Genomic DNA, 14,543 nt, shown 5'->3' on the forward strand with positions numbered 1-14,543 from the left:
CTTTACAGCAATCTGGGGGGGGGGGGGGGGGAATTAATGTGATTTCTGAATGTCACCCCAGTGCACCTTGCCAGTTTTTAATGGGCTGCCTAACGCATTGCACATTAACACCATTGATAAATTGCATGCGTTACTGCATCGCACCCCAGCGGTTGGTTGTGAGCCGAAAATTCCAAGCAAATACATAAAGGATTTTTTCTTTTACAAATGATCGATTTCAGATCGGCTTTAAGGACACGCTTGTCCTCCTCGGCTTCACTCGTTGCTGCCAGTGAGCTGATAGCTTCCTGTGCTCCTGCCTGTGATCAGTTATCATCATTCCCAGCTATCTCTGTAAAATACAAAACCACTCCCTTCTATGGTATGGAGATGAGAAGTGAGGGGGAGGTGTTCTGTAGTCCTACCCTAGCGTTTGACTACTCTGCTGCTCTATAAATAACATGCAGTGATCTTTTTTACATTCATCTTGCTCTGTACCTAGTGTACTATGTGACTGGCATACCAATCATTCCAGTATGGATGGTACTAATAGGTTAGTTTAACTGACCTACTGGCATACTCCGGGCCCTTGCTGGTCTGCTACTCCGGTGCTGGTCTGTATATGACATACTGCTGACCACTGCACTCTGTATACTGAGGTGTATTTGGCATATTTTCTACCACTGCACTCTGTACTCTGGGTTGTATAAGACATAGTCCTAACCACTGCACTCCACGTACATTATATAGTCTTGACCACTGCACTCTGTACCATGTGCTGTATATAACATACTCATGACCACTGCACTCTGTACAATGGGCTGTATATAACATACTCTGACTACACCACTCTGTATGCTGGGCTGTACATGACATACTCCTCACCACTGCATTCTATATGCTGGTCTGTATATTACATACTCCTGACCACTGCATTCTATATGCTGGTCTGTATATTACATACTCCTGACCACTACATTCTATATGCTGGTCTGTATATTACATACTCCTGACCACTACATTCTATCAGCTGGTCTATATATGACATACTCCTGACCACTGCACTCTATATGCTGGTCTATATATGACATACTCCTGACCACTGCACTCTATATGCCGGTCTGTATATGACCACTACACTCTATGTGCTGGATTGTATGTATCTCTTAGATTCTCACTTGTAGCACAGTGATTAAAGCACATTGTCTGATACAAGGACTGTAACATATGTTACCCTGTACACAGTGGGTGGGCTCATGTTTTAAGCCCCTCCCCCTGTTAGCACAATCTTGCCACACCCACAACTTTCACATCCCTTACCCATTCTCCTCTGGATACCCGCCAAGGCTGAACAACCACCAAGAGAAAAAAAAGGTGTACAGCCCTGCTTCCAGGTCAATGGGTTTTCAATTGTACTGAATGATTCTCCACCAGAGAATGTTTGGTAAAAGTCACATTCACTGCTTTACAAATGGACAGAGTCACAGATGAGAGTCCCCCCCCCAGGGATCCAGGGATCCCTACTTCACTCTCAGAGAAGTCATCTGTGACTGTGTGCTGTGTATGCTGATCCCTCATGTTCCCCGCACATACATAATGTGCACGAATCAATGCGTTTACTCTGATGGGAATGCGAAATACATAAATATATAGAAAGAGGGATCGAATGTGCTGGAAAGAATGTCCATGCGGAGGGTGTTGTATTCAGGATAAGTAAAGTGCAGTGGGTTGATCTCGGGTCTATTGTGCTCTGTGTGTGAAGTGAGGACGGGAAGGAGGAGGTGGGGGACGACGACACAGGACCATCTCCTGATTAACATTCTCCCCTCACAGGCAGACTGCAGCCGGCTCACAAAGGAGAAACTTCTAACTTTCTTCTCTTTGGCTTTTACGCACGTTGTTGGTGATTTCACTTGCCATTGGTGCACGCCTTCCCCTCCTACCCTCCCCCCCCCCAACAGGAATGGACACCCCATCTCTGTCCTGATGACCCTCAGAGCCTTCATGTGGCTGCAGCTCGCTGGATTCACATATTGAACCTGTTTCTTGGCTTATTTATAAATAAGGAAACACTGGAAGGAAACATTGTTGCAGAAATAGAAAAGAAAGATGTACGGCGTTGGTCTGGGCTCTCTGACCCTCTGTGTCCTCCTGCAAGGTAAGTGTTTGATTTGTAGTCACCAATAGGGCTCGTTCGCACCAGGTGCGTTGAGTGGCGCCGATCAGCTTTGATCAATGCAGGCACAACGCAAGGACACTTAGTCCCCGTTCACACCGAGGCGTTCCGTGCAGAGGCGTCCCCAGGCCGGGTGTCACCCTAAGCGGCCGCTGGGTGTCACCCACTGGGACGTCATCACGCACTTGCATGACATTATGACATCACCCGCGCTTAACTGCCGGTGGCCATCTCACGGGAGAAAAAGGGACGTTCATCCGTCGGGATGAGGTATGCTGCCGGGTCCCCTCCTCACTCGTGCAGCTGTTGGGCTCTAAGTTAGTGATGGGCCGAACACCCCCGAATTCGAACTCAATGTAAGTCTATGGGGGTAGAACTTTGAAAATCAAATCAATCCCCATTTTGAAGGCTTATGTGCAAGTTATTGGCCATAAAAGGTGTACGGGGGTCCGGGTACTGCCCTGGGGGACAGGAATCAATGAAAAAAACACTTCTAAAAAATACCATTTTGAAAGGAGCCGTGATTGTAACATTGTTTAAAGTTGAAACAATAAAAATGAAAAATTGCCTGTACCTGTAAAGTGGCGGATCTGTACGATGTATAGAACATGCTGTAGCAAAACTGACAAAGAAAAAAATAAAAAGTGTGTGGTTCCCCCTCCCAAACAATACCAGACCCTTTAGGTCTGGAAGGAATGTTAAGAAAGGAAAAAAAAGCGTGAGGTTCCCCCCAAAAGTCAAAAGGTCTGGTAGGAATTTTAGGAGGGACACCATGTAAAAAACAGTGTGTGGGGTTCCCCCTCAAAATCATAGCAGGCCCTTAAGGTCTGGTAGGAATTTTAAGAAAGAAAAAAAAGACTTTTAGTCCCCCCTAAAATTCCCAATTAGAAATGTCCAGCGTTGTCCACGACAACGATGACTCGATTAAATAAAAAATAAAACAAGAAAAAATAAATAGAAATAATAATTTAAAAAATTTGCCGCCCGCCGTCCCGTCCACTCGCAGAGAACTTCGGCGCAGAATGGCATTTTGACAGATGCCGGCGGTGACAGCTAGCTCCGCCCAACTGTTTACAATTGTACGGCATCTGACAGGGGAGCCATGATTGGCCAAAGTCATCATTACTTTGCCCGATCATGGCTCTTACAGAGTACTGGGCCCTAATTGGCCAAAGTCAGGGCTTTAGCCTATCAGGGCTCACAAGGCACTGTGCTGTGCACAATGACTTGTGGGGAGCTCGACAGGCGAACAGCCAACTGCCGATGTTTGAGTTGAACATCGAGCCCATCCCTACTCTCAGTCCATGACCTTTACAGAGGGGGTGACACCAAAATGACTGTCAGTCATTTTGGTGTCACCCCCTCTGATGGTGTCGCCTGGTACAGGCTTGCACCCCCGCATGCCACTGGTTCCGTGAATGCTTTGACACGTGCTCAGGGAACGCATCAAAAACTTGCAGCGCGCTTGCGACGCCCTTACCAGTTAATGGCACCGCAAACGTGGTCAGGAAAACGCGTAGTTTTCCTGTGGGATCACATGCGTTAAAATTTGGGGGAACAAAACGCAGGATTAGTGTAGCAGCATCTGCTACATGAGCTACTTTCTCACATTTGCCACATGTGCGGCCCCCATTGGAATCAATGTGTCATGCATGGCACATGTAGGAACGAAGGTTTGCGAATGTGAACAAATGCGCAAACGTGATGCGCATTCTCACTATGCCTAGGTGTGAATGGGGGACGGGGGCCTGTTCCCACCTAAGCATAGCGTTAATCACATGATAACATGCAAATACTGCACGCTATCACACAACGCAGTGTGCGTTACCATGCGCTAGGTGCATTGCCTTGCCATTCATGCAATGCATTGCCATGCTGCATGCACAGTAATGCATGCAACCTGCATTGTGCAATAGCGCGTGTTGATGGTACAATATCACAACGAGACTAAAGCTGGCCATACACTAGTAGATTTCCTACCGAAAGATCTTTACCACCCGGTAATGCCAGCAGATGCTTGATGAATGTCCAACGAAATTCTGTTTTTATTTTAACATTCGATATTGGAATAAATGGAGTTTCCCAAACAAAAAAAACGCATTCAACGCATGGAATTGATTTTTTTTTTGTCACTTTGGTCGAAATCGATCATCAATTTGACCCCATCAACTAATAGAAAGTCGAAAGAAAGATCTGCCGTACGAACGTTTGTTCAAAAATCTACTAGTGTATGCCCAGCTGGAAGTGCTGCGCTTAGGCCCCATTCACACTGAGCGATTTATCGCGCGATTTTTGCAGCGATATCGCTCATATTTCCACGGGATATCGCTCTATGTAGCTTCTCCAATACATTTCAATGGAGCTGTTCACATCTCGTCGCTCAATATCGCTTGTAGCTCGTCGCTGGTAGCTCGTCGCTCCTACATGACCCTTTTTTCGAGCGATTTCGAGCGATATTGCTCCTGATTGCATACAGCCCAATAGGAAAAAGTTGCGCGACGTCGCTCGACACGTCGCTCAATATCGCTCGTCGCGCAATATCGCTCAAAATCGCGCGATTTTCATGTCGCTCAGTGTGAATGGGGCCTTAGGTGTGAGCGGGCTCCTAGAGAATAGTTGTCTCTACGTGTCCTGTACTCACCATACAAGTGCTGTGGTGTGCATTGCATAAGTTCTTGCAGCACAACGCACAGTAACGCTTCTGTGCATAGAATTAAATGCAGTGGGTTAAAAAAGAAATAAATGTTACGATGTATCGCAGCCCATGCGCACAGCGTACACCAGCACACACGCATTATGTTCCCCATAACGCATGCACGCTAACGGGTCCTTAGCAGACTATATGTGGCTATTGCAGTGTGACGCAACCAAGAATCGGAGTGCGTTCCTCTGCTGGACGACATCAAAGGAAACGTGCATTGTGATTGTTGGGGGGCGCCATGATGTGAAGGGGGGCTTCTGATTTAAATGGAGCCCCTGATGTAAAGGGGGGCTACTGATGTGAAGGGGGGCTTCTCATGTAAAGGGGGGCTTCTGATGTAAAGGGGGGCTTCTGATGTGAAGGGGGGCTTCTCATGTAAAGGGGGACTCCTGATGTAAAGGGGGCCCCTGATGTGAAGGGGGGCTTCTCATGTAAAGGGGGGGCTTCTGAATTAAATGGAGCTCCTGATGTAAAGGGGGGTTTCTGATGTAAAAAGAAGCTTGTCATGTTAACGGGGGCTCCTGATGTGAAGGAAGCCTTCTGATGTAAAGGGGGGCTTCTGATGTAAAGAGGGGCTCCTGATGTAGAGAGGGGCTTCTGATGTAAAGGGGGGCTCCTGAATTAAAGGGGGGTTTCTGATGTAAAAAGAAGCTTGTCATGTTAACGGGGGCTCCTGATGTGAAGGAAGCCTTCTGATGTAAAGGGGGGCTTCTGATGTAAAGGGGGGCTCCTGAATTAAAGGGGGGTTTCTGATGTAAAAAGAAGCTTGTCATGTTAACGGGGGCTCCTGATGTGAAGGAAGCCTTCTGATGTAAAGGGGGGCTTCTGATGTAAAGGGGGCTCCTGGGTAGGAGACGCTCCTCATGTGAAAGGCACTTCTGATATGAAGTGGGGCTTATGATGTGAAGAGACTCTGGTGTGAAAGGGGGAACCACTTTTTGTGTGTGTGTTTTGCATGGAGCCCCCCATAAAATCTATACCAGACCCCTATCTGAGATAAAGGTCTGCTATGGATTTTGGAGGAGCCATGCGACCTTTTTTACTTAAACTGAAAGGAAGTGCGGCCAAATTTTGCTTCCGTTTGCGAACTCCGCATCGGGTGATGAACGCAACCGGAGCCATCTTCCCCGCTCTGACACATGGTCGTGGCTTCCTCTAGTCGAAATTGCGCTCTGATCACAGTTTTTATGCGGTTCGCGACCAGAATCGTGGAACGAATTAAGTTCGTGAACTGAGGTACCACTGTAGAGACTCAGCACACTAGTGCACCGAGCTGTATATGGCGCAGGATTCCTTATCAACTACGGTCACTGCGATATAATGGACCATTCGTTGCAATTTGCAACTTTTTTTTTGCAACAATTTTGCACATAATTTCCTTGTTGCAATTTCTCACACTGTGCCACCTATTACCGCATCAGGCCGGACACTCACCTCCAGAGATCGATCGTGATCATACTCCATTCACGCTGGGCGCATTATTTTGCACAAGCTCACGGAAAGCTTGTGTCGCTCTAGTTAGATATTATTGTTAATGTCAACCCCAAACGCAGCAAGCAAGTTTTTGTGTGTGCAAAAAATGTGCAAAGCTCGCAGCTCCATGAGCTTCTTTTGCCGCGTCCGTTGCGCATAGGGAAGCCCATTGAAATGAACGGGCTGCCCTATGTTGCTGTACGAATAATGCGACAAAAACACTGAGCGTTCACAAGCGCGGCAAGCGTGAATGGGGCCCCAGGCTAGGCTGCATTGGGCCAGGCTCTGCTTTGCCACAATACTTTTGACTTTCCTGTGATATCTTGGCACAGCTTGGCAGTTCCTGCCGTACTCGCCCACAGTTCCTGTCCCTATTATAAAACTCCAGACACGGATCTCCCTGAGGAGCTCCGCGCTGTCTGTGGATCAGGACAGACTTTCCATAACACAAAACAAACTCAGACTGCAGGAGCATAATCACACAATTGCGGATTGTAAAGGACATCATTGCCTTCTTAAAGTGCACCTGTCATCAGATATATTTTCTCATGTTACGTACATGCCTGCTAAGTAGTGATGAGCGAATCTGCCCAAGTTTGATTTGCCAAGAGTTTGGTAAATCTTGTTTGAAACTTCGGAGAACCTGAACTTAAAATTTAAGTCTATAGCAAACCTTCGGGGGTCTATTTCTAAACAATTCTCAGGGCCCTTTACCCAGCGAATATCTGTAACGTTCGTTTTGGGAGAATAATGACAAAAAAACGAATGTTCCTAGTATATTGTTTTCCCAGTTCGAATGTAGTTTTTTGTAATAACATCTTACGGTCACTAGAGGAGCACAGGAGATAAATATTTCCTAGTCACTGGACTAAACTTTAAAGTAATATTAAAGGAAAACTATGTTGTAAGTGTTTTTCCCCATAGTTCTCCTAAGGGTGACAGGAGGACACAAACTAGCGTCCTCCCGTCACCCAAAGCTCAATATACCGCAAGCTACCGCTCGCGGTATACTGAGACACTGCAGCCGGGACAGATCCCGACATTGCTCCACCCAGCTGCGGGATTGACAGCCTATCCAGAGGCAGAGCCAGCTGTACCCACCCCCTCAGCGCTGGAGGAGCGGGGCGATCCCTGCAGGGAGCCGTGAATGACAGTCACGGCTCTCTGCAGGGACAGGATCGAGAAGTGAGCGAGCGACGGTATGTGTTCGCTCACTTCCCGATCTATTGAGCTGACCTGTTCACAGTATTCTGACACTCCAGGACTCATCAAATGCTGAAGAACGTGATGGAAGCTTCGGGAAATGTAGGAGACATGGGCTGCCGGAGAGGCGAGTATAATACCTTAATACCTTCTATCAAGCTTTCAGAATGGTTAGCTAAACCTTTCAAAGGCAACTATGCAGCACCATGCCAGCTTTATAGGCAACCCACACAAGGCAAGTGAGCAAGATGTGTTTTTGCACAGGGCACTTTAGACTCAAAGGCCATCCCAAATTATCATCATCTGCTGAGTGCTTGATTGCAGCAGTTCTCCAACATGGAACAATTCTTTAATCAAGGACTCTCTATTGTCTGAAACTGGCCAGAGTTTCCTCCCATATGATGAGAAAATAATACCCAAACACAAGGGCATGGCCATTACACTAGCAAACCATGTGACTGCTATGGGGCCCGGAAGCCCAGGAAGTTCCAGAACTGTTTGCCTTTGGCTCAGATTATTCAGGCAGCAATAGCATTTGGATAAAATGTATATATTTCACAAAAAGGCAAACTATGCACTCGCCTGCATATTCTGAAGGATCAGCGTGGGTGTAGCACAGTGACCCCGTCTGCTGATAACGGCAACATTGTATCTGTGCTCCATCACCAGTAGGTCAGATTTGAAAAGAATAATTAATTTGGTCTGATCCTGTCATTTTTATTTTGTAGTCACACAGGGCCAGATGTTCATGATCAAAAACGTCCAACTGGAGAAGTGTATTCACGCGGCGGATGACACTGGGCGAGTCTCCCTGGCCAAGTGCAAGGTGAACGCCGACCACCAACACTGGACCTGGGAGCCGAGCACCAACTCCATCATCAACGTGAAGAGTAAACGGTGCCTAACGGTGATCAAGCCACGAGATCTGCCCACTCTGAAAACAGATCTGTGCGAAGGCAGGAAGAACCAGGCCTGGCTCTGTGACAGCCGGGGGTATCTATCCCTCTATGGCCACCAGCTGCACCTGAGCGCCAAGCAAGGGACCAAGAAAGTGATCCTGTCTAGAGGAATGGACAAGTTCAGCAAATGGAAGACAATGAAGGATTCGCCAATCTGTGAAGACGTCATTATGACCACCACTGGCGTACAGCAAAGTTCACCCCATGGCGCCGAGGACAGCGTAGATCTATTTTATGAATGTAAGAGATAAATTCATTATAGAAGCTTTATATTGTTTAAAGGAGAACTATGGGGTTAAGTCTTTTCCCCATAGTTCTCCTTAGGGTAACGGGAGGACACAACTAGCATCCTCCCGTCACCCTAGGCTCAGTATACCGCGAGCTGTATACTGAGACGCCGCAGTATGCCGCGAGCAGCTGCTTGCGGTATACTGAGACGCCGCAGCCGAAGCGGATCCCGACAATTGTGCCGGGATCCGCCCAGCTGCGTGAGTGACAGCTGGCTCTGGGCTTTACAAATACTTCAATTATGAAACCGTTTCACTTTGGAAAAAGTTAGCTTTATTTACTTTATCTAAGGCAAACACTTTAGCTAAGTCGTTGGAGAGAGGGTCCAGAGGTCTGAACACGGTCTGATAATCGTTGGCTTGTCGACTGCCTGAGCTCACACTGCACACCGAGGAGCTGAAAGATGGCGTGTGAGGACAGGCAACCTCTGACCCTAAGGCTGGGTTCACACCTAGGCGTATTGAATATGCCCGTCTGTCGCGCGTTTTTTTACCGCGATTCCCGGCGCAATTGTCGGGATCCGCTTCAGCTGCGGCGTCTCAGTATATAGTGAGCTACAGCTAGCGGTATACTGAGCTTAGGGTGACGGGAGGACGCTAGTTTGTGTCCTTCCGTTACCCTAAGGAGAACTATGGGGAAAAGCCCTGACCCCATAGTTCTCCTTTAACTGAAGCTGCTAACTGGTATCTGAATATTTGTATGCATTGCGCAACTGCCACATCATCACTGACTGATTAGATAATTGCATGAATAATCAGTTGTTGCTAATAATTTGCTCAGTGAGTATATGTCACGTTTAAAATGAATGCTTGCAACTTTATAAGATTTTTTTTACAACCTTTTTTAAAATTCAGAGCATTTTTTTATATGTTGTAGCCACAACCTGCGCTACCTACACTTTCTATTATTTCATGGCATGAAAAGGAACCTGTCAGTTTAGGGATATGGGAGGTGCCATTGCTGAAGCAGTAAGGCCCGGTTCACACCTGGGCGTTTTGTAGCGCGTTCGAACGCTCTGCCAAACGCTCAAACACCAAAATCCCATTATTTCCTATGGGTATGGTTAACACCTGGGCGTATTACAGGCCGTATGAACGCGCTACAAAACCTCCTACGCCCAAAGAAGTACAGGAGCTTCTTTGGGGCGTTTTTGTCGCGCATTTCCATTGGGATACAGCCAGGTAGCTTTAGACAAACGCGCATATTCGATACGCCTAGGTGTGAACCCAGCCTTAGCGTCAGAGGTTGCCTGTCCTCACACGCCATCTTTCAGCTCCTCGGTGTGCAGTGTGAGCTCAGGCAGTCGACAAGCCAACGATTATCAGACCGTGTTCAGACCTCTGGACCCTCTCTCCAACGACTTAGCTAAAGTGTTTGCCTTAGATAAAGTAAATAAAGCTAACTTTTTCCAAAGTAAAACGGTTTCATAATTGAAGTATTTGTAAACCCCAAACTTCCAAAATTGTCCTTCATGTCCTGTATTGAGACACATCAGGATGTGAAAGGAGATCTCTCCCCAGTAAGGGGAATTTCCTCCTAGACTGTTGTCACTGGAGCAAGTTTCCCCATTGGTAGATTTCCCCTCTATTCCGAAACCGGTGACCACTCCACAGTGGGGACACAGAAAAAAAATTGTCTTTACATATACTTTAATTTCACAATATTTAGATAATTGCATAAGCCCAGTTGTGACATGTTCCCTGTATGCCCGTGTATGCCCCTGTATGTATATCTGTCCACATCTGTCTATCTAAACTACTTTTTATATATCTCAAAAGCTGAATTGAGAAACTCCAGTGTGACTCTGGGAATTTCCCCGTTTGAGATGGGAACGAACACCACAACTCAACAACCCAAGAAAACCTTCACTGCAGAGATCGGTGAGTCTTCTCCACACATACAGAGGACCAACACGATGACCTTAGTGATAGGATTATCCACAGGCAAGGGGAAAATTATTTTATTCTGTACACCGCTCCATCTACTGCTCTGTACACCACTCCATCTACTGCTCTGAACACCACTCCATCTACTGCTCTGAACACCACTCCATCTACTGCTCGGAACACCACTCCATCTACTGGTCTAAACACCACTCCATCTACTGGTCTAAACACCACTCCATCTACTGGTCTAAACACCACTCCATCTTGGTTGGGTTTACTGCCACACTCCAAAGACATGCTTGTGGGTAATCTCCTGTGTAAATTGGCCTTAGTATATGTGAGATAAGCTTAGATTGTACTCTCCTTGAGGCCAGGGAATGATGTCACTGATCAATATGTAAAGTGCTTCTCTTCCTAAATTGATAGTGCCATATAAATACCTGTAAAAAAAATACTGTAGCTACATTTGACAGGATATACTTCCAGTGACGACCAGCAGGGGTCCCCCTATGACCCTCTGGGCCCTTTGTAATACTCGTCACCAGTGCCAGGCTGTAGGGACGTTCTATACTCCCACTTCTCTCTCTGCCAGCTGTCTTAGCAATCTGTCATCAATTCATTATTCTGCTTGTGCCCTTGTGCCTCTCTATCTTCTCTTGTAACCTTGTCCTGGTCCTTGCTCCTTTTCTCCTCTGAACAAGGAAAACATTTTTAGGGACCATTCACACTTTGCTGGTCTTGTGTGTTGCGTTAATGAGTGTTGCGTCATGCATCAACATGCATTGCTTTAAGGCCACCCATTCCTTTTCAATGGGCTTGCCATGTACGGACAGGAATGGACACTCATGGACTAGTGCGTTAGGGTGGCACTCAAAAGTTAATTCCAACGCAATGTTCAAAAACACGTAGCGTTACCACAAAGTAAAAGTGTGATTTAGCCCTTAATGTGGATTTATAAACCTTTATAAATAAAATGCTGCATAAAAAATTATCTTCTGTTTTTGATGCTTTCAGAGGAAGTTCCATCGGCCAGTTCTTGGGAGCAGATCTATGTGTTTGAGGAAAACAGTAAGTAGCGGTATATCGTATCAGATGTCAAAGACGGGCCCCTCAAAAGCATTATTTGTGTGTTAAAAGAGACCCTGTCCTCCTAATGAGCAATGTGACAGGGTCTCTTTTAATAGGTAACAAAGTTCATGCTTTTTAGATATCAACTTTCAGCAAATCAAGGCACGTTCATGTTTTTAAGAACTGATTTCTACGCATAGTTTATAATTATATATTTATATGGGGGCAGACATATTTGCCTACTTTTAATAACTACATAATGACACCATTATCATTGTATGCTCACCATACACATTAATGCTCACATACACATTACATTTACCAAAATCATGAGTTATGAGAACCTACTTAAACCATCCAATCTGTTAGTATCCAATCAGACAGGCTATTGTGCTACACAGTTGTTGGTAGATCTGAAGTGAATCCTTGATCTCTGAATAGAAGCAGTGGTCTCTCTGTAGAGGCTTAACTCAACCCCCTGCTGAGTCAGAGCTCTGCAAGCAGCAGGGAGCAGAACCGTTAATGATTGGAGAACGATAGCACTTAAACACGGGAGGTCCAACCTCTGCAGGGAGGCCACTGCTTCCACACAGAGACCAAGGGCTATCCTCTGCAGTTTGGTGGCAGGGAACATGCTTTTCTACTAGGCTGTGGCTACTATCTATATAAAACCAACTGCAAAATGTTGCACACCTTTAGTTGTGAAGTACCTGGAATTCATGTAGCTGACCTAAACTCAAAGTTCAGTTGGGCTTCAGGATGTATAGTGATGACAATGATTTAGTAGTAGTAAGTAGGAATGAGGCTAATAGCGGCTGGTTTTTCTACAGGTATCGGCTGGAAAACGGCTATGTTGATTCTGAGCCCGTTCACTTTCCTCCTAGGGATCGCTATCCTGGTATTAAATGTCCGCAGTAACAAGTAAGTCCAACAAAACCTGTGTAAAAGGTATTACAATGTCAGTGAAGTGTATTTTCTGTGATTTAGGATACATAAACTCTTCTTTAGAAGCATTTTTCATAAATTGTAGAATTCCCATTGGAAGCCATTTGAAGGACACATGTGCCTGCTGTGCGGTTCACTTGGTTGACCTAGAACACCCCTCACGGACTTTAATACATAAGGTTATCAATTGAGCTGCACAGTAGGCACGTAAAGCATTTTTCTTGGCCAGTATGATGTGCCTGAACTATGCAAAAATATTGTTTGGGTGTTTTTGTTTTATCTTAATAGGAAAAGGAAGCTCTCGGCCTTGCCCAGCCATGTTAAACCTCATCATAAACTTGGTACACAGTATGAGCAGTCACCATTAACAAGCAAAGCAGATCTGGCTGACTACCCAGGCCAGGACCCCAACTCTTCCACCCTGAGGCATGGAGAAATCCTGATCGAGTGGAAGGACGGCACGATCACTCCTCTCTATGACCAGCAGTGAAAAGGATCCACAGTTTGGTGCCAAACCTATGTATTTCTGACCATGGATTATCATGGATTGTCTCTCCCAGACTCAAAAAGTTCACGTATCACCTGATAAGATTGATCATCTCCAGAGGAATGATCTCATAAGGTTATCCTTTCCAGGTTTATGTTGCCACCTTAGTAGCTGAGATATCACCAAATCCTCAGACAAGTAGGACATTCAGAGGAAGTGTCCACCAGTCCCTTATCCTTCCATTATTAGAATGCCCTTTGTTATTCCAGAAGACATTTTATTGTGCAGTTTATGGAAATTTTGGTAAGAGTGGCATAGTCTAATCTGTTCCCGTCTAGATTTTACTGTGTATTTGTTAGAACTAAAACACTTTATAATCGATGGCAAGCTGTCAACCATAACTTTCCCAAGCTGTCATACAATACAATGACCAATCAACTTATTTGAGGAGGGTCCAGTAGAAACCACCTAAAATATGCATCTACAAGGTTTTATAACTTTGAAAGTATTTTCTCCAGTCCCAGGACATTTGATATTTTCCATCACCAGATTTTGCCTCTGCACAATTTTCCAGTCAATGGGGCTATTCCAGATCCTAGTAGATGTCTGACCATAAAATAACGTTCCTGCCGAACCTTGCAGTGGAATATTAACTGTTCTAGTTTCTATTAAATGCTGCAGGAGGCAGAAAAACCAGACCCATTCCCAGGCTTCAGTCCCAATTTCTTCCTCCTAGATCCTTAAAAAGCCAAGGACCTTTTGGTTTTCCAAATCTTAAAGTAGAACTATGGGGTTAGGGCTTTTCCCCATAGTTCTCCTAAGGGTAACGGGAGGACACAAACTAGCGTCCTCCCGTCACCCTAAGCTCAGTATACCGCAAGCTACAGCTCGTGGTATACTGAGACGCAGCAGCTGAAGCGGATCCTGACAATTATGTCTGGATCCGCTCAGCTGCGTGAGTGACAGCTGGCTCTGCCTATCTAGAGGCAGAGCCAGCTGTACCCGTCCGTTCCGCCAGTCAGCGCTGGAGGATCGGAGCGGGGAGAATCCAGTCCCTCCCCTGTCACGGCTCTGTGCCGTGACAGGATCGAGAAGTGAGCGAACGCCGGTATGTGTTCACTCACTTCCCGATCTACTGAGCCGACCTTTGACAGTCTCATTGTCACAGGTCGGCTAGAACTATGAGGTGAGTGAAAAGCACTCACCTCATAGTTCTCCTTTAGGCTGGCCATACACTGGTAGACTTTCGTATGAACGTTCATAGTTCATAGGCTTTCATCAGAACCTTCACTAATGCCATCAGAGACTTGACAAATGTTGTTTTGTTTTAACATTCAGTTTTGCCAATTATTGTAATTTCTCAGATGAAAACATTCAC

At 45.9% G+C, this 14,543-nt stretch overlaps 1 protein-coding gene across 1 annotated transcript; it reads left to right on the top strand.

Annotated features, from left to right (window-relative positions):
- The first annotated feature begins 2,088 nt into the window (after positions 1–2,088).
- Positions 2,089–13,441, top strand: LOC108797449. The gene is made up of 6 exons (XM_018569041.1): positions 2,089–2,137; positions 8,261–8,731; positions 10,558–10,659; positions 11,680–11,733; positions 12,564–12,654; positions 12,967–13,441. Exons 1-6 carry the CDS (start codon positions 2,089–2,091, stop codon positions 13,166–13,168), a joined length of 969 nt encoding a protein of 322 aa, XP_018424543.1. The 3' UTR covers positions 13,169–13,441.
- Positions 13,442–14,543: the final 1,102 nt, after the last annotated feature.

This window comes from Nanorana parkeri, unplaced genomic scaffold (genome assembly GCF_000935625.1).
Source record: "Nanorana parkeri isolate BGI_ZX_2015 unplaced genomic scaffold, ASM93562v1 scaffold1280, whole genome shotgun sequence".
NCBI classification, from domain to species: domain Eukaryota; kingdom Metazoa; phylum Chordata; class Amphibia; order Anura; family Dicroglossidae; genus Nanorana; species Nanorana parkeri.

What these genes read in the sequence shown, in the direction of transcription:
- LOC108797449 (XM_018569041.1), top strand. Translation starts at nt 2,089, where the DNA reads ATGTACGGCGTTGGTCTGGGCTCTCTGACCCTCTGTGTCCTCCTGCAA. An exon ending in CCTCTGTGTCCTCCTGCAAG is followed by an intron (nt 2,138 to 8,260) that starts GTAAGTGTTTGA and finishes TTTATTTTGTAG; the next exon opens with TCACACAGGGCCAGATGTTC. An exon ending in CGTAGATCTATTTTATGAAT is followed by an intron (nt 8,732 to 10,557) that starts GTAAGAGATAAA and finishes ATATCTCAAAAG; the next exon opens with CTGAATTGAGAAACTCCAGT.